Source organism: Wyeomyia smithii, chromosome 2, assembly GCF_029784165.1.
Source record: "Wyeomyia smithii strain HCP4-BCI-WySm-NY-G18 chromosome 2, ASM2978416v1, whole genome shotgun sequence".
Classification (NCBI taxonomy): Eukaryota; Metazoa; Arthropoda; class Insecta; order Diptera; family Culicidae; genus Wyeomyia; species Wyeomyia smithii.
The window spans coordinates 83,210,494-83,233,254 of NC_073695.1; the positions used below are offsets into that span (position 1 = coordinate 83,210,494).

Here is a 22,761-nt window from a genome sequence, read left to right on the forward strand (position 1 = left end):
CCGGTCGGAAAGGGATAGAGCCTTTCACCATCATTTTATTTTTATAGTATCTCCGGAACAATTGTTTGTCTTAATGACCCGTATAATATCAAATTGTCAAGAGTTATGGAAGGTTTACTATATTAAAAATAAAAATTAATTAACTTTTGAAGCACAATACTTCTCTCAAAAAGCTCTGCTACATAGGGATGTGAAATGAAAATCTAAAACTGAAAAAAGTGAAAAATATGTCCAATTTCAAATGCTAATCATTCGGTTAGTATTCTGTGGATTTCCTTCGTTCTTGCAGCAATAGATTGGAAAATCTTCTAAGATTCTTCACAAAAGTAGATAATTGTAATTTTATTATTCACACTATTGTACTATTGAAAATAGTCAAGCCTTGTCAAAACGAAAAATTCGACCTCTGATTGGTCGTTATATGATTGCTTCCCAAGCACGGTCGACAGAATCATATACCTTGCAATTTAAAACATGCTATTTGGCCTATATAAGAGCCTGTTTCACTCGAAACCGCTCATAATAGTTCTGGACAGCGACAACAGCAGTCGTCCCAAGCAACAATTGAAACATAATAAAAAAATAAATTGTGATTATTTGTTACACTAACGAAATTCCCAAGTTTTAAGAAACATCTTTTGTTACAACGATGAAATTGTAAAAATACAAGCAACAACTAAAGTTGCATCGTTGCTTCAAAAATCTTTACACCAACAACGTGATTCACGATGTTGGGTTTGTTGTTGAAACGTGTAAACGGCGTTTGAAAACCTAACCTTCACTAGATAGATCCAGTGGGCGGAGCATAAAAGTTGTCAACGTGATGCTTGCGAGATACCCAAAACAAACACAAAATGATACTACTAAAAGTTGCTGTCATGTTCGCAAGCTGTATAACAGCAACTTTTGCTCGATTGTTCGCCTTATATTTGTTTTTGAGATGAAGTCATATATTGTGTTGTAACTTTTTTACTGATGGTCATGCCTTCACGTCGCAAAGCGATCAATTTACATAAGAAAATGAAGCTGTAATGATAAACCTATGTTCTTTACAGCGCTTGTTGCAAATTTTATCATCTTTATAACGCAAGAGAGGAAAATATTACCCCGTTGTAGTTTTTAAAATGTTAAATAAAGTTATTAACGGTGTAACTATCAAATGACCTTTTATTTCACTGCGTCGTAACCTCTGATACTAGGATTACAAGTCATCCTTAAAACATTTTCACAATTCGGCTGAAAAGTTTGGCTCTCTAAAACGAAAAGAAATAAAAAACAATATCGCACGCTTAGCCTTGGGGCTAATAGCGGTCTCGATCAACTAGGTTAGTTGAGAGAATTCGTTATCGATATTGTTTTTGGCACATTTTGCATGTGTAGGATAAGTACAACGATACACCGTCTCTCAGTGCTGAGTCGAGAAAATTTCCAGCTCGAAAAGATCCTCGACTCGATCGGGAATCGAACCCGATATCACAACCGTGTTGGAGAGCTAGCCGACCAACATCGCTAACCACAGAACCACGGGGACCACACGAAATGAAATAAATTGCTTCTAGTTACACTATCATGCTGAGGTGCTTATGATTTAGAAAAAATGAATTGGAAAAATTAAAAACTGAACATGAGCACGAGCATGATTAGAAAAGCAAAACTAAAAACTGAGCGATAAACTTGCAGGAATTTCTACGGCAAACTACGTAAATAGTTGAAACGTGAAAATTAAATTGAAATTGACAACTGGAGTTGAATCCTCATCAATTTTTTGAAAATAATCAAAGATCAATCGCCATACAGACAATCTTTTGTTTACCACGACGTCATGTAATTGCTGTTTCGAAATTTAACAAAGCAACATTTACCATGTTGTTATCAAATTCCATGCATATGTTCATACACAATGCTGTTTCATTCTTGAAACATGTGTTGAAACAACGGAAATGTTGCAATTGGCTCCGCCTCCTGCGCTTTTTTGGTCATTGTATAAGAAACTGGAATGTAGCTGCAACTTAGTTTCGCATAAGAATTTGTTGCTCTGATGCAAAAAGTTCATAATCGAAACAAGTTATGCTGCTTGGGGTCCTACCTTAACATCAGCACTAGCAGTGAAGTGGATACCAGCGATGGCGGAAAGCGGCCACAGCTGTGGCGTAGCAATGGATAGCGCACTAGTTGCAGCGGATTCCAGCAACGATAGCAGCTATGAAAAGTTGACTCATTTTGACAACACGTGAGCCGCCTAGTTTTGAGTGTTAAATCAGCTTTTCACTGTTTATTTTATCACGAGGAATACTATATCGCACTGTCAGTGATAACGCAAAGATGTGATCGGCATCTTATCCGATACTAAAATGAACAAAAAATTGTCCTTTTCAGGATGAACTAAAAACTTGATTGAAGAGTTAATATTTTCTAATGAGTTAATTCACACTTTTAAATTTGTAAAAGTTTTAAATTTTACTTTATTTCCGTGTCTCAGAACGTACTGAATTATCTTTTCGTTCAATCATGAACACGACAGCCGAAACTTTCATGATCTGCATAAAAATCAATTTTACGCATAATCAAAATTTAAAAACAAGCTCCAATCTTGACAAACAACTTACTATATTATTGAAGATGGTCAATCCTTGTTGAAGCGCAAAATTCGATTGATCTGATTGGTCGTTAACATGATTGCTTCCCAAGCACAGTCAGCAGAAACATAGAACTTGCAATTTGAAATGTGCTATTTGTCAGTATAAGAGTAAGGATGGGAAATATCGATGATATGGCTTTCGATAGTTATCGATGATTTCTTACTCCTATCGATAACTATCGATAAGTTTTTCATATCTATATAAGAGCCTGTTTCAGTCGAAGCCGCTCATGCGAAAGTGATTCCCATTTTGAAACCAGGAAAGGATCCCACATGCCCCATCAGTCTGCTTTCTGCCCTCAGCAAGGTGTTCGAACGATGCATCTACAGCCGTATTCTGTGCCACGCAAAAGTGAACAACATATTCCTGGACGAGCAGTTCGGTTTTCGCAGAGGCCACTCAACAACATATCAACTGCAGAGAGTAACAAAACTCATCAATCGGAACAAGGAGCTATCCAAAACAACTGCCATGGCCTGCCTGGACATAGAAAAAGCATTCGACAACGTGTGGCACGACGGGCTTATCTATAAGCTACAGCGTTACAACTATCCCGTTTATCTAGTGAAATTTGTGCAAAACTATCTTACGCTGCGCAAATCTCAGGTTTGTATGCTGGGTGACCTGTCTGACCCATACGACGTAGGAGCTGGTGTTCCACAGGGTAGCATCCTTGGTCCTGTTCTGTACAACTTATTTACATCAGATATTCCTGAACTACCCAATGGAGGCATCCTGTCGCTTTTTGCTGATGATACCGCCATTATGTACGAGAGCAGACAGATCAACCAAATAGTTAAAAAGCTGCAAACTGGGCTTACCGCCTTTGAAAATTACCTCACCTCATGGAAAATTTGTGTGAATGCAGTAAAAACGCAGACCATATTCTTTCCTCATCGGAACAGTCAGCGTTTGGTGCCAACAACAAAGATTCGGTTGAACAATGTAGATATTCCCTGGTCGTCAAATGTTCGCTACCTTGGTTTGACCTACGATCATAAGCTACTTTATCGCCCTCACATTGAACAAATAGTAACGAAAAGTTTAGTGCTAATGAAAAAGTTGTACCCGCTAATCAACTGAAAATCGAAATTATCCGTTGTGAATAAATTGACGGTATACAAACAGGTCATCCTGCCGATGCTCCTATACGCCTCGTCGGTCTGGAGAACCTGCGCTAGAACCCACCTGCAGAAGATTCAACGGATCCAGTACAAGGTCCCTGAAAATGATCTTGAACGTGCCTTTCGGAACCCGAACATCAGAAGTGCATCAAATAGCTGGTATCGATATGACCGAAAACATAATCTCTGTACACGCTGAAAACACTAAAAACAATGCACTTAACTCTAGTGCGGTGCTCATTCGTGAGCTTTATTTATAAGTAGCTAGGTATATTTAATCTAATAATTAAAATTGTAATGCCGAGCATTAAAATGTATCTCATGTACGTAGAAAAGGAAAAAGTAGTAATACTTATAGTACATTAAAAACATTAGTGTTGAAAAATTGATGAAATTGAATCTCTCACAAATGTATAATGAAAATACCGTAAGAAAAAAAAAGAATATTGAATCCAAAAAAAAAATTGAAGCCGCTCATAATAGTTCTAGACAGCGACAACAGCAGTCGTCCTCACTTAGCAGCAGCACTAGCAGTGCAGTGGATGCCAGCGATAGCGGAGAGCGGCCACAGCTGTGGCGTAGCAATGGATAGCGCACTATCTGCAGCGGATCCCAACAACGATAGCAGCTGGGCCAGCTGATGCAGGGACAGCGGATACCAATGGCAGCGTAAAGCGGCCACAACTGTGGCACACAGTGCATCGTTCCATAGACAAAAATTAAAAAAGGAAATTTCTTATTGAACTATTTCTATTTGTTGATATTTTTTATACATGTTTGAGACATATTGTAATGATATTATTAACCTTGTAAGGTCACCTATACGGTCATGAAAAGCATCTACTGTGAAGTGATTTTAACTATTTAAGTGACATGTTATATTCAAGAAATCTTCTCAGTTTTAAAACACAATTTTCAATATACTTCCTATCTTTTCCAATAAAAACCAAAATGGTAACGATAGATGCATGTAACTACTACACTTCACATATTACTAATGAGACATAACGTAGCGCATGTGGAACGTAAAACCTTCTTGGTCTTGCTTATTTATGCCAAGAGAAAAAAGACAATTTTGGTTTAAAATCGATCGTCAGAAAAAGTACCTCAAAGTACCTCTCTGAATTTCACTTTTTCTGTTTATTGGAATATTCTTGAAATTCTGGAAGAGATTGCCATTGCTCAAGTTTGCTCTTTCAGCCACAATTCACGTTTTCGAATGACGCCTCTGCAAACAAGAATTAGCAATGTATCGTACATCTTTCCCTTATTTTTATGTATAACACGGAATTTATGTGTAAAACATATAAAAGATTCCCGGGTAGATGTTTTGCGATAGTAAACCGTATATAAACATAATTAATGGTGAATTTAACAAAAATAGAAATGAAAATTCATTGTTGTGGCGTTTAGGTCACTTTTTCGTTGCCTAGAAATTATTCAAACATGCTTTTCAAGCCTTTTATCTCGAAATGGATAATATTATAGGAAAATTATCATTTTATGCCTTTGTATAAAAAAATGGCGTTTGAGACACATTTGCGATTATTTATTTTACATTCTTTATTTATGCAAATAGTAGCGCTCATCAGCACTAAACATTTTTCGTGTTTCAACAATTGAAAAAATAGCCTTAATGGCTGTTTTGATTTTTGTCCCGCATTCCCATACATTCAACGCACTGTGTGGCATGGCTATGAATTGCGCACTAGTTGCAGCGGATCTCAGCATCAATAGCGGCTGATGCAGTGAGGCACTTTAGTGATATGCAGTCTCTGTGCGATAGTGGGCACTAGTAAATGCATTCAATTAAAAGTTGACTCATTTTGACAACACGTGATCAGTCTAGTTTTGGGTGTTATATCAGCATTTCACTGTTTACTTTATCACAACGAATTCTTTGTTCGCACTGTCAGTGATATCGAAAGATGTAATCGGCATCTTATCCGATAATAAATTGAACAACAAATTGTCCTTTTCAGGATGAAATAAAAACCTGATGATTGAAGCGTTAATGTTTTCTCTTGAGTTAATTTACATTTTTAAATTTGTAAAAGTTATAAATTTTACTTTATTTCCATGTCTCAGAACGTACTGAATTATCTTTTCCTTCAGTCATGAGCACGATATCCGAATAAATTTCATCTCAAAATTTAAAAATTGTCAAGCCCCAACCATGACAAGCAGCTTACTATATTATTGAAGATGGTCAATCCTTGTTGAAGCGCAAAATTCGATTGACCTGATTAGTCAACGTTTATTTACTAGAAAAAATGACTGACACGCAAGCAGCCGGGTTATCTCACTTGTATAAGTATTCTACTTAAACCTTGCGGTCGTGGCTTTGCACACAATCCTCCTGTTATTTTGTGTAAAAGATAGAGGAATTTTTTATTTGGCAAAGTTGTAGAAGATTTAAAAATCTGAAACTTTGCTGAAATATATTATATGGATGTTTCTAAACATTTAGGTTTTTGATACTTAACTTTTGTTAGTTGCATTTAACAAGAAAATGTTGGGCTAAAAAAAGTATTGGAGCATACAAAACACAATGACGAAGACCACACATTAACAAGACCTTTCTTTACAGAGTTCTAGCATATTTTAGCTTATTTTTTTGCAGTTTCGTTCTCAAGAAACATTCGATATAACATTTGTTTTTTTCTAAGTGCTTCTTATTCTCTCTAATTCAAAGTTTTCAAGACATTACTGATTACAAAACTTCCTCAGCTTTCCAACGAAACCAACAGAATTGAGTTAGCTATCATACTTCATACTTCTAGACCTCGTTAAAGGCAATTATAACCGAATACTAAAAAAAGTGAATAATTCTTCAGTAGTGAAATTTTGGCCATATGTATAGAAAAATTTTCTTAATCGAATAGGGTCCTCTATCACTCCTTAAAGGATTTTAAGTGAGCTCCCCAACACCCTGTATACCGTCTGATAGGGTGAATTTGTAAAACCAAAAAAAATCTAAATGGCCAAAAAATACATTAAATGTCGAGATCTGGTGTTTAAAATTGACTTTCTGGGATAGTCTCAACTCAAAAAATTTTAGGTTCAAGAAAAGTTGGCCCTCTTATAAACAGTAATACTTTTTTTTTTTTTTTTATTCTCGCTTATTTTCCGTCGGTCTAGTTCCGCCACTGTTGTGTGGCCAATCACCGACGCCCAGGGAGGCGACTCCACACCCAGGACCCTAACTCACGACCCGTTTATTAACGGACCGGCGCCAACGGCTTTACTTCCTCATGCGATGGAAGGCGTGATCCCAGAGATTTTTCGCCTCAGAAAATCTCCCGGTGTCGGCTAGGATTGAACCTAGACCAGTTGGGTTGGTTGTGAGTGGATCACGCCACCTCACAACCATCGACACCTATGTCGGCGGTGGGATTCGAACCCAGGCGTCGAGCGTGGTTGGCGGAGACGTTACCAACCACACTAGGCCCCCGCTCAAACAGTAATACTGAACTCAAATATTTAAGCACTTTCAAGAACAAAGGCTCTTGGGGAAAGAAGGGGGTCATTTGGACCCCAAAAACCCCCTTTGGACTATGCCACTGTTCGGTTGTGATTACATTCTAAAAGTATATAAAAGGTCATGAAAATGAAAATTGTAATGGATAAAGTACATAATTGTTTTTCGAAATAAAATAACTCGGTTTATTGTTATTATTCTATCTTGCCTATAAAGATAAGTACACCATTATGATAGATCTTCTTTGTGCAGATTGGTTTATTTTTATTTTAAAATGCATTCTGTTACCGTTACAAAATCAAATTTAAAATTACGTTGAATTTTGTAAAAGAAAGTTTTGTGAACAAAAATTTCACGTTGCAGCGTTACTCATACATAATCACAAGCTTAGAGATCCGTCGGAAACAATTGTAATTATACTGAATATATCGTTAAAACCATGGGGTACAAAAATTAATTATAATTTGACAAAACATTACGATCAATACTAGTCATTAATTTGTTTAATAAAAATGATTTTTGGTAAATAAATAACATAAACATATATCCTTGTTATGCGATAGTTAAAAACTAGTGATGGTAATTAATTTGGCTAGAAAACTGGAAAATGATTTAATTCAAGCCTATATGAAACTGAATTGTGTGCAATATGTGACTACTATCGCACTGTTGCAAGTGACAATACGCGTTTGGCGCTTATGTTTACTATAAATTCTACACTGACAATAAGACATTTTTTGGTTCTTACTGATAATGGCACTAATCATGAAATTCACCGATTCATTTCTTAAACAGAAACTAATGCTTCCATACAATGGTTCTTCTATTCAAACAAACACTGTTCTACATTGCTACCACAGCCCTTCTCCTACAGCCACCAGTAGTAATAGTAGTAATACGGATTCCAGAGAAACTTAGGCGGATAGTAGTACACTCTTGGGTAGAAATAACTGTAGGCGGCGGCCGTTTCCGATTGAGTTAAATCTCCACTTCGCGCCGACACCAACTTTTCGGGTACCACGGGGCCGGAACTGGCTTGGAAGTTCACCTCAACATCCGGAGGGGTGTTAAAAATCTCCGGAACAGGTTTTTCGTCACTTGCTTCACTTTGTGTTTCTTCTATCTTCGGTTCCACCGGCTGTTCTGCTGGTAATGATTGCGGATAAGCACAGACCGATGTCAAGACCAGAATGCTCAGAAGCAGAAAATTCTTTGAATGAAATAAAAAACGTTACTTCAGTAACCGAATAACAACTGTTTAAACTTTAATGTATTACCGTAGAGTTTGACATTGCGGACGCTACACTACTCGAGCAGCAAATAACGAATGCACTTCAAACTACTAATGGTTTTTAGTTTTATTCGTGACACTATTGTATTGTTTGGATGAGTCGATTTTCTGCGCAATAATTAGTTCGGTATTGTTTGGATTGTGTTGTATTTGAAAACCTTTCCGATCAATGACTGCAGAGAATAAAACGAAAATGTGCAGTTTGCTAAGGCTGAGTGAATTAATTAACGGTTAGAACAGATCAGACCATATATGTTGTACCATTACTTTATAAAACAGCGGAAAAACGAAACATTTCGTTACAATTTTGGTTAATGATTTTGTGTTGAAATTTTGCAGAATTCAAACATTCAATATAAACTTTATTTGTCAACATTAAGAGAAATAAAAATAAACGCGAACAACAAAACATAGATTTGAAAAACAGATTTTGAAACTTATTATAGCTTTGCCACACAATAAAATTTAAAATTTTAATAGTACAGTTATAATTGAACTGCATAAACTCCGGCAAAAAGCTTCAAGCGGTTCGGCTATTAATTAAGTATACCAGAACAAAAAAAAAAGGAATAAAAATTGATACGATGGTCGGAAAGATTTTGTAATCGGGAGTTCAATAATTTTTTTTTTCGGATCATCGACTCAGCACTGAGAGTGTATTTGAATGCTACCTTATTACAGTTGATAGATAGAGTATGAAATGAGGTCTGTATTTAGCGGCTGCATAAGCGTCATTTAACTGAATTAATTTTAGTTGAATTGTCAGATACTTTTGGTACATAAAATTATCGTTCACGCTCAAATCTTCTCAAGTGCAGGTCAAGGTCACGATTACAGTTATGAGAAGCTTGTTTCCTCAACAACAACCCTCTAACCCACGTCTAAAGCCTATTTTTCCAAAATGGAATTATAATTCCTAAAGGTTTGGATAAACTTGCAAATCTTAAAATAAAAGATGCGGAAACTGTAAACAATCAGTAAAAACACCCTGTAAAAATATGGAGCAGTTTGCAAGAAGAGAGAAACCACTTTAAGAATTCGATCATTAGCGCATTCTCTAACAAAATAATTCCAACTAAAGTATCGAACGTCTTCGTCAGTGATTTTCTTCGGTAGGTTTTCTGTAGCAATCTTATGCAAAAGCCTGCCGAAGAAAATCACTACCGAAGACATTCGATACCCTGCGTAAGTCAGTATATCGTTAAAATGAATCACCGCTTGTAACTAATTGATTACTTCATATAATAACAATTTGTAATAATCATTCCCCTTATTTATCCATCTAAAATTATTTCAAATGTATTCATACCAAAATTGCAATCTGACATAATTCTCAGAGGAGAACGCATAGTAAAAGTCGATGCTGCAGTGGGCAATTTCGGTCAAGTTCAACAAACAACAGCTTATTTAACGCTCGTTCTACATAATTTATGCATTTTAAGTGCGGTAGTCATAGCACGCGGCGGGTTTCGGGGTGGCAGTGGCTACAGTGTGTGCAATAGTGCGTTCACCTTTTTAGGTGACTGAATGCCTGTCCACGCCAGCGGATGACAAACGGATACATATCTCATTTTAATGCTAGTTTTATTCCCACTAATGGCGAAGATAAATAATGATAATACTTTGGTTGGAATAATCGAGACTTTCGTTGCATTCTGGTTGGTGAACTGTGTGTTTTCAGTGTCGTAACGCTGTCGAGTTAGTACTTCGATAAAAAAGTGCAAATTCTTAGCATACTGGTATGAGCATTTTAGTATCCCTGGACGATGGTGGGAAGGTGATGAGCAAATATGGAGATTTACGCTCGATGTCTAGTTGTCACATGGTTGTCCGGACGATACTGGCTGTGGTGCGCTATAGTATCCGGTTGAAACTTGACTAGAGTAACTGACCGGGGCTGCTGCTTGCACTGAGTGTACAGGTGTTAGGATACCAACTAGCTGGAGGTTTCCAGTGTAGCCGGTAGCTACTTGTGGTGCGTTAGCGTAAGCAACTGGTGCAGGAGCGGGCGCTGTGTATGTTAGTGAGGGTGGAGCAGGCGCCGAGTACGTAATAGGTTGTGGAGCCGGCGCTGAGTATGTCACCTGTGGTGGAGCAGGCGCTGAGTACGTAACCGGTGGTGGTGGAGGAGGTGCTGGAATAGGGATCGGAGCTGGAGCCGGTGCTGGGGCTTCTACGTAGCTTGCACTGTAGCTGGAGTATGTGGGGACAGGGGCCGGCGCAGAATAATAGCTTGGTGCATAGTTGTAGGCTTGTGGTGGCGGTGGAGGAGGAGGAGCGTAATCAAGTGAAACAGAATTACCACCGCTCAATCCGCTAAATTTACTGCTCAATCCTCCTAGGCCACCAAATCCACCAAATCCACCTAGTCCGGAAGAACCACCAGAGTTTTGCGAAGCCAGCAAAACTCCACCAAGACCCAATCCTTTCAGAAGCACTATAATAAAACACTCGTTAGAAAGATGTCGTACACCATTTCACTCGAATTTATTACAAATCTTCTTTGCCAACAGCGCCGTCTCTGCTGTTTCCAAATCAGCCTCTACATCTTCACTCCGTACATTTCCGACCGCCAGAAGGATGACTAGACAACTCACTTTGAGTAACGCCATTCTGCACTTAGCACTAACCGACACTAAAATCCACAGTTGGTATCAATGAATGGTCGAAAATCGGTTCATATGTAGCTATTTATACGGGGGATTCTATCCGAAGATTTCATATTCCGAGCTTTTTGTTTCTATCCCGCTCTTTTCGGAGAAGAAAAGCTTCCATCCTTCTATTATTACATGAATTCTAATTGTTTGATCATACACGACACATAGACGACAGATCAGCCGATACGCATGACAAACGAGTATCAATCGCAGCCTATTGCTACAAGCCTTGTTCGATTTAGCAAACAGTTTAGCGATCCAATGCTGCAATGTTGCCGGGGTTTTTCTCGGGCTGTAAACGAAACACACCTTTTACAGCACTGACCGACGCACGCCTAGCAGCGACCGATGGCTAAATCTGTCATTGACTTTTCGGGAGATCACACATGAATTTTGAAGTGCGCAAACAAAAAACTGAAAATTTGCTAAATGTACATATCTCACACCTAGAAGTAGAGAGTTATGTCATTTTACCAGCCGTAAAGTATCGAAGGTGTTACGATTCGATCGCTGAGAAATGCAATGTTTTCTACCCGATAATGGGAACACTTATTTTCATTAATACAGTACTGCTCCGACATTGAGATGTTTGGGCAAGAAATCTTCAATTTTAACACTGTACTGCTCAAACATTCAAGCTATGATGTGACTTCTTGCACTGAAAAATCAACCGAAAATAAATCATTGCGCCGATTAAAAGGTATAGCATTTTGGTAATATTATTGTTGTTGCCATAAAGTGTCATTTATGAAGATTCGAGCATGTTTAGTAAAAGAAAATAGGGAGGATTTGCAATCAGGATTTAATTCAAATATTGATTTTATTTTTTCAATTTCACGCTTTTACATAACGGTGTCAGTATGTGTAACACAGCTTATATTTTTATCTTTTTTTTTGTGTATGGAAACGTTGTTCACTTGTTTATATTTTTTCTAACATCTCTCAACGGTCGATACACAGCTTTAATTACAGTTAGGTATACTACATGATTGAATGTTTTTATCATATATGAAATTGTTTTTCTTTAAAAATATAAAAATTAGAGCAACCAACCAAGCAACCAGCGCACACTGGTCCAGAAACCGAATGAAGGGAGAAATTTGTATCTAGAGCTCGGTAACAACATTCTAGAGATTAACTTTATTCTACCAAGTTATTATAACTCATAAAGTGCCTAGTGGAAAATTATTAAATAAAAGGGTGGCCCAAAAAAGTAGCTCTATTGTTGTAGCCTAGTCAATTTTAAGCCACTCTGTAGAAAAAAGTTTGTCTCTGTTTTTGAAAATAACAGATATGAATTAAAAAAACACCCTTTTGACGTGGGACTACGTCTTTGTTTACTATACTGGGATGTATTCTGTAAAATTGGAAATGAAACTGGCAAATGTTGCGTCAGATTTCAAACGATAATTACAGCACAACCACATGATGGATAACAATAACCAGTATGTTGTTGGATAGATAAAATGTAGAACAATTTTGTAATATGCTAGTTATCACTCTAATTTCATTGCTAAGCGGTTTAATTGATAAAAAGTTTCAATGACAAATTTACGCGAACAATGAACCAATTACATGTGAGCGTTCCTAGCACAGACGACGTGAATGGACACCATCCGTTCCCTGTGATATTCTCTGTATCAATATCGAAATAAAAATTGACAGAGCCTCCCCGTCCCAATAGATCAATTTACTTTTGCTTCCATGACCTTAGACTAATATGATGTCTCAAAGGTAAAAGTTTTCCGCAAAGTTTGAAACAATCCCCATTCTTGAACAATTTCTAAACCTGCTTTCAGAACCTAATGAAAACTGATGTCTTGAAAGAAAATATCTCGGTAAAAGTAACAGTATCAGTGTAGTAAAGAGCCGCAGGTTTCTTGTCGTCTATGATTGCAGCGGTACTCTTCTATTCGTACATTTTAGCGGTACACTTTTATTCGTAATGCAGCGGTACTATTCGTGTTGCAGTGGTACACTTTTGTTCGTACATTTCTATTCTTGTGCAATCGAGGAAAAATGCAATGCTGCTGCTGAAGGTGATTTAAAGTTTATCTCATTAATATGATTACCATAAATTACTTGATAACAATTGTAAATTTTTGCAACGGATATTTATTTAATTTTATCTTCGATATTCACTAAATAATCGTGACCGGATAGTATTGAAAGAGTAAATTCCCAAATATACACATTCATAGAAGAGTAAAAGCTTGCGAATGCTTGTGAATTTTTGGTTTATTTACTAAGATTCATTCAGAATCTCTTTTTACATTTCAAAATTGTTAGATGATATATTATTATTCTAAACTTTACCATGATAAACGTATATTAACGTCTTCGTAATGCAGCGAAAGTAGTTGTAATGCAAATGCAAATGAAAAAAATTGTCAAGCAAAAAACAAAAATGGAATTGTTGATTGTTACGATTTTTTGCTGGAACTTGTTAATAATTTTGTTTAACATATCTTCTTATGTTTGCCAACTAATGAACCTTTGTAAGGGCTTCCATATTATTTTGAAAGTAAGATCCATATTATAGATTTGATTTAATCAGAGTTAAATAAGACAAATCCATTCATTATGATAACGTAAGTATTATTGGATTTGGTTTTTGAGGATATAGAGTTAATTCTGACTTTGACGCATTACGAGAAATTCTTGGTACTTCTTCAACAAGCACGATATGCTTGTGCCTTGTCAAATACATGTTGTTTGCACACAAAAAATACTACAGGCATAATATCGCCAAATATAAAGGATATTCTTTCGAGTGTTGTTGAATATATTTCAAAAATTGATTTCCAGGGTAGGCTGAAAATATAAATCCGTGAGTCGCTGAGCAAATACATTGATTCTGCCTGCAGACTCTGTATATTTTGTAACAAAAAATCCCCTAATTACAGTGTTTAATCCCACGTCACCATTTCATACAACCCTAGGGCTGCATACCTTGTAGTATTTGAACTAATTTATTATTTCAATTTTAACATCAAAACAGTCTTTAAACAACTTTTAGGGGTTTTTAAGATAAACAAAGTTTTTGATGTTTTTCATAAAATATATGCTTTTTTTGGAGACATAAAAAACATAAAAAAATATCTATTACCTTCATTTCGAAAAGTACATTTGAGTCTGTGTATAGGAAAATTTTAAAAATATGTTATTCTTTATATTTAAGTAGCTTCAATGTGAAAACATGGCAAAAACTATAATAATATTATATTTTTGCCTTTCTCCTAGAAAGGTATAGCAATCACTGGCAAAACCGAAAGTATAAAAGTGCTCCAAAGAGCCGAATGGCATAATCACTCGATTCAGTTCGACGAGCTGAGCGTTTTCTTTATGTGTGTGTATGTCTGTGTGTATGTGCAACGTTTCATTCGGATTTTATTTTGTATGTTATTTATTAAAATGTGAAAATCACGAGAGTTCATTATATCAGAAACTACACAACCGATTTGAACAAAATTGGTTTTGAATGAACGGGCTACCTAAATACCTTTAACTTTTGAATTTTATGAAGATTGGACATGTGGTTCAAAAGTTATGGAAAGAAACGTGTTCTAGAGACTATTCAATCTCACTCATGTTGCTCAGAGATGGCTAGACCGATTTTCATAAAATCAATGTCATATGGAAGGTCTAATGTTCTTTTGCAATCAGACTTCTACTTTGCCTGTTATGTTTAAAAATGTGAAATCCAGCTATGAAAAAAAAAAACATATTCCGAAAACTACTTAAACTCACTTACTTTTCTCAGAGATGACTGAACCGATTTCCACAAAATTAGTGTCAAATGAAAGGTCTAGCTGCTGAATCTAAAATGAAACTTCATCGAATGATGTACATTTTGACGTTTGACGTTTCGATTATACCACGATGGAAAAAAATTTCGCGTCATATATTTAAAACATATATATTTCATGTTATTTGCATGTGTTAAAGTATGTTTATATGTGCTTGAATGTTAAAAATGTTCGGTATAGTTTCACTGTTGGATACCAACAATTTGTTATTTAGATCCAGCAAAGAGTATCAAGGTGTATTTTTTTTTCTGAAAATTGAAGTGTTCGTGTAATTCTATTCAAACAAATAATAAGATTGACTGAGAAAGGCTGGGCCTCACCGCTAGGTGGATTGATTTGATTTTTGCATTTAAAAGCACAAGTAATAACTCCTTTTAATTTGATCCAAAAAGACTCAAAATCGATCAACTAGTTCATAAGTTATGAATTTTTGAATTGGTTTTTGAATCCTTAATTTTTCGTTGAACCATTAGGGCGACCATCTCCGAAATAGAATGAAATTGACAGGACTACAACGTTGTAGAACAACTTTTTTCTCTTTTTTTTAAATATTGATTGAACCGCTTTATTAAACATAACAACTTCATAAAAGAAAACTTGTCTCCGGAATATTGATATCGAGCTCTGAATCCAAATTTCTCCCTAAAATCGGTTTCTGAACCATTGTACAGTGGAGCTCTGACTATCGATCACTCTGACTCTGACGATCTCTGACTTATCGTATCGGGAGGAAGTAAATATCAAAAGATGCAGCGCAGTCAGGTCATTGCGCTGTAGCGTGTTGCATATTGCAGTTGAGCGGCTGGGGGACAACCCAGTTCTGTTCCTTTCCTACTAACGTTGACTGGAATGAAGTTCGAAATGCTGCTATAAAGTCGAATAAACCATATGTATAACGTTACAACATTTTTAATAAAGTTTAACGATTTTTCCAGATTGGAATCAGAATCAGGACTTATGAAGCACTCTCAGCCACGCCACAATAAAATACGTTGTATCGTATTGCTTCCTAAGTTGCGGCTTCAAAGGTGGACAGCCAAATTATTTTTGTGTCGGATGGAAGCAGATAGCAGGAAGGGCAGCACTCTGTTACTTTCTGTGGCTGCGGCTGGGAAATAGAAATCTCTTTTAGTGTTGACTGGTAGAAGATATGAGAATATAAACGAATGGAGCTCGAAATGTTGCTATGATGAATTAATCGTAACGTTTTGAGTGACGTTTATTGATTTTTTTTTAATTCTCAGCACAATAAGTAAATTTTGTACAGTGAATGTCGATTACTTTCGGTAGCAGCCATTACCATTTTCCTGTACAAGGTTCTTATCAGGACAATCACATATTCAACTAAAGAGTTCAATTAATAAAAATTTTGCGTAGTCCTACGTGAAGCCTGTTTTTGTGCATATGAGGGTGGGGCAAAGTGATCGATTTTCCGGAACCAAGTTGTTTTGGTTCCTTTGGGAGCCCCAAACAACCCTAAACTTACCGGAAGTCGATTGGTTTTGTCTCCGCTTGGCGTAATGCATTTAAAATTTTTATGGAAATTTATATGGGAAAACCTACTTTTATGCATTTACCTTTCTAGAGAGCTCAATAATGTGCTTATAATGCACTACATTATGTTAAAGTATAGTATTTTAGATGCCTAACAACTTTGCAGAAGATACTGAAGAACTAGTATGTCCCTAAAAAGAGCTATAGCTGTTCAAAGTTGAGTATGTCAATTTAAATGTAGAAAATCTTGTTTTCTGCCAACATTACCAATGTACCGGCGCCAGTAGGATTCCTATCAGAACTAAACTGTCGTAACGAGTTCATACACTCAGTTGGACCAAGCAAACAAATTTAGGTCAATATTCTAGGAATAGGTAGAAACTACAACGTGTTTCCAAGGTTGCTTCTGATGGAAATCTGACTGACGCCGGTACACTGGCAGTGTTGGCAGAAGAAATGATTTGCGACATAAATTTCGACATAATCAACTTTGAACAAATCTAGTATTTTTTGGGACACCCTAGCTCTTTCGTTTCTTCGGCCAAGTTGTTAGGCATCAAAAAACCTACCATTTGAAGTCATGAAACCTAAGGTTTGGGCAATTTCGAGCTCTTTAGAATGGAAAATGCAAAAAAGTTTGTATTTCCATAAAAATCTCCAAATAAATTTGAAATGTAATGCGCCAAGCGGAGACAAAACCAATCTATTTTCGATAAATTTAGGATTGTTTGGGGCCCCAAATAGAACAAAATTTCACATTTCTTCTGAATATAGCATGTCAATATAACCAGTTTACGCTGGAAAAAATAGACAAAACTGCCGATTATTCATAGGTTTATCTTCACCCTTACTGACGAAACTACTCATGCAGCATCAATCATAGTAACCCTTGTGTTAGCAGAAACAAATGAGAGCTTTAACAGTCGAACTCTAACCGTGATGACGAAAACACTGAAACTATTCCGTTCAGAAGTGTGCGGGCTTAAAGAACGGTATCTTGGAACGGTCGGAACGGACATCATGCAACATTTTGTGGACGCCGAATATAAGCAGACAAGAATCTCCAAAAGATCTTGAAGCGGAAGACCGAGGAAAAAGTGGCTATATCGCTGCATGCGCTTGGCCGGAACATCGGTACCCGGCCAAACAGTGAAAAAGTGCATGTCAGGAATCAGCAGTCCCGTCCATTTGTCTCGAAGTAGCAGGCAATGACGTAGCGATAGCGTCTGAATAAGATGGTCAAATCGATTTCCCCGGCGAATCGCGACATGGTAGTGGTGACGGGCGACGAGACCTATCTCATCCTGGATAGCAACGATTGGCAGGGCACTTCGTGTTTTGCTTTCATTGCAATTCATTTCACACACCAAGTTTCCCAAGAATGTGGTGCTGTGGTGTAAGCCGTAGCTTTTATTGGATTACTACATTGATGAAATGAAATTACGGCACATTTCTGGTCACTAATAGTCATTTGGTTTTTTTTAACACCAATCCTCAAAAATATCCAACAGTTTTTACAGCTTTTGGCAGTCGGAAAATTTTCAAGGATCATTAAAATCTTCAGATCGTCAGCATATAACGAAAAGAAGCGGTTCAAGATTACATCCTTGGGGAACGCCGGAAGTGTTTGTAAATCGTCGGGATGTGTAGGATCCAAGTTTGACACTTAGGCTTCTATCACTCTGGTACGACTAGTATTGAGCACTATGAGAACAAAAAAAAAGTATTAAGAAATAAAAATCAAACTTTCTTCTAAAACTATAATACTGCTCCATTACCAGCATATTAGACCAATCTATTAGAGTATATTAGATGATACTCTCATCAACTTAAATGAGATTGAAAAAATTTCACAGTGCAACATTTTTTTTTGCCTTGGCTTCTATGTATGATTTTTTGATGAAGTTTGATGCGAAAATAAATTTCCCGGAGTTTGAACATATTTCAACTTAAGGGGCAACAATGACGCCATTTAGAATTTTTGAGAAACCGGTAATTTTTTATGTTTTTTCGACGCCATTTTGTTTTAAGACCAAATATCAAAATTCCAAGAGTTTGTCCACATATTAGCATCTTTTTACCCATCTTTAAAAATAAAAGATCTTAAATCAGACAAAAACTGAGCTCGAAACGGTTATTCTACGAAACCGGTTTTGGTATGGTTCTTGTATATTTCACAAAGCAAAATAATGATAAATGATGATTATTTCTGAGCATTAATGGTAATTCGCTAATATCTTAAAGTGGTAGTCAAATTTCTGAGTAAAAAAGTCTCAGAAATCGAATGGTAGGTGTCTGATCTACGTAAAATGTCAGCAAAATGTCAATTTTGCCCCAATTCCCCTACAATACAAAAATAGGTTTATCTGCTGACATTTTACGTTGATCAGACATTTATTAGAAAATGAATCGCAATCGTTTTAGTCTCTAAAGCAGTGGTTCTTTAACTTTTTGGCCCTTTTGCTAAATACATAGAGCTCCGCAGCGAATCACAAAGAGCATTCCGACCTCTCAGAGAATTCCAGATACAAGTTTGGTTACACGTAGCTGTATTCATCAGTCTCATATCGGCCTGTATGTCTAATTTGCTTAATGTCGTGGTCTTAATTTGCAGAAAGGTTGAACATCTGCTTTCACAGAGGAAATTTTAACCACGTGTTAAATTTACCAAGGTCTTTGCGTCCTGTGGATAAGTGCCCTTGCCGGCCGTGGACCCTCGGTTTGGAACCACTGCTCTAAGGTAAATATATTGTAAACATATTTTCATGTTTTTGACATATACTGCTATTAAAAAAAGCTTTTCAAAGAATCGCGTTCGCCAGAGTGCTTTTACTTTCTCGAGGAATATTGTGTTTTTGGTGATAGAAAAATATTCAAACACTTAGGCAGATGCTCCTGGTGGCGAAATGGTTTTCGCGCGCGCCGCTCATCTAGATTCACGGTGTTTGATAAGAAGGAAACCCATTGTTCACCTTCGTAATGAGTGAACTTTGCGCGCAACTTTGTTCGATTTGGTCACTTATCACGGTGACACACACCTTTTCCGTCGCAGTTGTGGAGATACAGAGGTGAACTCGGTCTCCATCATTAACGACTGTTACACCTCCTTCCTTACAACATCCTTCCACATCCTAACGATAGTAAGGACGTGGCCGACGCCGTTATCGATCTATACAAAGCGTTACAGAATTGATGTACACTGAAAATGGCAAATTAATCCCAAACAGCCATATACGTGTTTCTTTGTGCAACCTAGATTAGCTTAGATTAGCTTAGATTGATCACGGAGGAATGTGAGATCGTCAAGCTCAAGCTCATACTGCTATTGAGAAAAAAATCAATATAATTTTAAACATGGTATTTTTTGTTACACTAAAAGGAACAAAATATCGTCGTCTAAAAAGATAAAGTAGTTATTTCTCTGCAATGAACAAATCCCAACCTCAGCTCTACGTAGCTTTACGGAGATTACTCAACACACCTATAGAATAGCTCTTCAATTTTTTTTCAGCAATTTCTCGCATCGAGTATATCTCATCGTCAAGGAACTATATGGCAATAATTCGTCGCGTTCCCATCCACTCCCTGGAGGAGCACCAAAAAGTGCCTCGTTTTGTCGGTGCCGCAATTTGGTTAGGCAAATGAGCGGCTGGTCCCCCAAGCGTATGCACTTCTTTGCATAGCGGCAATACGAGAGTGATTCCATTTCAAGTTCCAGTTAACTTTGGTCGAAATCGAACTGCCGGCTAGAAATGAAGAAATGAATGAATTCGAACGAAGCAGTTTCGCGCTTGGTTACTGGTGTCAACGTCATCGCGTCATCTTCCAGGTGCTAATTCCGTTATGTTCCAGTCAGGCAAGTGCTAAGCGATTGATCATTTGTGAACATGCTGGCTGCTGAGGTGAACTACACTTTGAGTAGTGAAAACACGTTTCACGTAATTGTCGAGTGTAATTCTTGGTCCTACTATCCATAGGTTAGGCATCGCTTAATTTTTAGTAATCAACAGGAACTATTTGAATTTTACTTAGAAACGGATAGCCATAGTCAGAAGCCGGAACAGTGATACACAGGAATGATGAAATTTAGATGAAGTGTGAAAAATATATATTAGCCTTATTTGCTTTTCAGTCACAGCAGTCAAGCTGGAGCCTATTAATCTAGAAAAATATCATTCAGCGTGATTTGATTTTCTAAGACGTTTATCGGCGTTTTTTCTTGTCAGTTTAATTTGCATACAGCGTAACATACGACGCGCGTTTGATTGCCTGTAACTCTCTAGTGTCGCATATCAATGAATGTGGGTCTGCATCGGCGTGACACTCTAGGCCATAAATAGATGCGTTTTCGATTGGCTATGGAACTCCGGTATGTTTGAATTTACATTTATGCTAGAGCAAATATACTGTTGACAGAGCAAATTTGTTTGAACTTGAGAGATTTATTGACATGGAACGAACATTATGAAAATGCTTCGACATGCTTCTAACAAGCTACAAATTTATTGCTTCGTGTATGTTGAGTTATGGAAATAACAAAAAAACAATCCTAAAAATGGGATTGATATGTGTGGATAGTAACCTTTATGCACCTAAAGTTAATCAATCAACATGAATACATGCAATAAATGAAAAAGTTAGTACGGTAACGCTTTGATTTTTCAAGACCATAAGTGAATTTAAAAATGTCTTTCAAATTCATACAAAGTTGCTGCATTTTTTTGAACCATCATGTAAGGCTAGACTGCCGTAAACCGTATGTAAGCGGACCGAATTCGAAACAGCTGTATAATGATTTTCGGGTTATATTTCTTCGCGGATGCCTCCGTAGACTATTTATCCACATGATGTCACAAGGTCCGGCGGTAGAACAGGATGTGACAGTTGCCAGCGGCCGTTGGTGGTCGCGGCTGGCAGCAAAAAAACCGGTTCCATATGTTTGCTGGTATGTCCATGTGGAAGCTGAGCTGAGGTTATAGGATTCGGGAATTTTTTCGCGACTAGAACGTGTGAATAACTTGACACATAATTAATATTTTTCGAACGCTTGGTGGCGGTTTGTATTCACGACTTTAACCCTTTCATGGTGACTCTAGAGCACCAAGAATTGTAATGACTATACCTCGACAAAAAATAAATTATTTTGAATTCTTTTTTCTACAAAATCTTGCATTTCTAATGTACTTTCAACTTGGCATATCAAATGTCAGCTTGATTCAATGTTTGAACTGTTATCAAAAAAACTACAGAAGAAAGAATTTTACGATAAAAAAATAATGTGTGTTTTTAGCAACTGTTTTTCTAAAACATTCATTATTCATTTTTATAATAAAAATAACTTTTATGTAGATCTATTGTTCATTGAGGGTAACGGTCCATAAAATTAACAATTTTTGTTCTTGTTCACTTGTTCCATAAGTTTTTAAATGGTGCCTCAGAGCACCTTTGGGCATACAGGAGACAAAAAAAAACCGATGGCCCTGAATAATCTATATATCTGATTTCATATTTTTGCTGGCCGTTCTTCTCACTACGTGGTGATTCCAGAAGGGGATGAATCAGAAGCTGATGAGATGGGAAGCGACATCGAAGATGAAGTCGCTATGTTTGCGATAGATCCATTACCAGATGAAGTTCATGAGTATTTTTCTGAGACAAAAACGGGCCAAGAAAGAAATGAAAGTGGGTCTAAACGCATTGAAAGCGGACCAAAAACGAGAACTTACCATTTCTGGGAAAAGCTGCAAGCCAAAATCTAGGTACATGACAACTCAGAGATGAAGAAAAGAGGAGAGCTCGGATATGACAAGCTCTTCAAAATTCGTCCTTTCATCGATGCAGTGAGAGCCAATTTTGTAGCCTAGAAAATTCCTTACTCAATAAAAAATAAATCATCAAATAAATATAAACTAAGTTTTTTTTCGAAAACTACGTTGTTTTCATTCTTTTCTATAGTATATAGTAAATAGTTCAAAAAGTATCAGAAAACTTTTTTTTCGTGTTTTTAAAAATGTCCCTGCTGTGCTCATAGGTGCTCTGGAGCACCATTTCAAAATTCGCTTTTTCTTCAAAATACAATGTTTTACAGTGATTTCAACTACCCTGCAAAGTATTTTGCCTAAATTGACCCGGAAAGTATTTTTAAATCATGAAAAACCTCGTGAGCGGGAAAGGGTTAACGAAATCCGTTCATCAGAGTCGAGAAGCTTCATCACTAAAACGTAAAATTGAATAATCACATTGAAATGTTATACCCGACAAAGAAT

The 22,761-nt window shown here is 36.8% G+C and overlaps 1 protein-coding gene and 1 long non-coding RNA gene across 3 annotated transcripts in view; one reads left to right on the top strand and one right to left on the bottom strand.

Annotated features, from left to right (window-relative positions):
• LOC129724062 (uncharacterized) overlaps window positions 1-21,616 on the top strand; it is a 64,158-nt gene extending 42,542 nt beyond the window's left edge. Inside the window, exons 2-3 of the long non-coding RNA XR_008727868.1 lie at window positions 19,110-19,235; window positions 20,007-21,616. This is a non-coding gene — a long non-coding RNA (uncharacterized LOC129724062). The remainder of the gene's footprint in view (window positions 1-19,109; window positions 19,236-20,006) is intronic.
• On the bottom strand, window positions 7,403-11,215 carry LOC129724057 (uncharacterized). 2 transcript variants are annotated; one of them, XM_055678658.1, is made up of 4 exons: window positions 11,030-11,215; window positions 9,707-10,972; window positions 8,522-9,642; window positions 7,403-8,454 (listed from the first exon to the last, which is right to left on the bottom strand). In XM_055678658.1, the coding sequence occupies exons 1-2, from the start codon at window positions 11,145-11,147 to the stop codon at window positions 10,347-10,349; spliced, it is 744 nt and encodes a 247-aa protein (XP_055534633.1). In that variant the 5' UTR covers window positions 11,148-11,215; the 3' UTR covers window positions 7,403-8,454; window positions 8,522-9,642; window positions 9,707-10,346. The 2 variants fall into 2 exon arrangements, with proteins under 2 accessions (XP_055534633.1, XP_055534632.1); XM_055678657.1 differs by having other exon boundaries at window positions 8,522-10,972.
• Window positions 21,617-22,761: the final 1,145 nt, after the last annotated feature.

Bases quoted from the DNA above. Each gene is read 5' to 3' on its own strand.
- LOC129724057 (XM_055678658.1), bottom strand. From the start codon at position 11,147: ATGGCGTTACTCAAAGTGAGTTGTCTAGTCATCCTTCTGGCGGTCGGA. The intron at 10,973-11,029 runs GTAATAAATTCG...GTTTTATTATAG, and splicing joins GCTGTTGGCAAAGAAGATTT to TGCTTCTGAAAGGATTGGGT.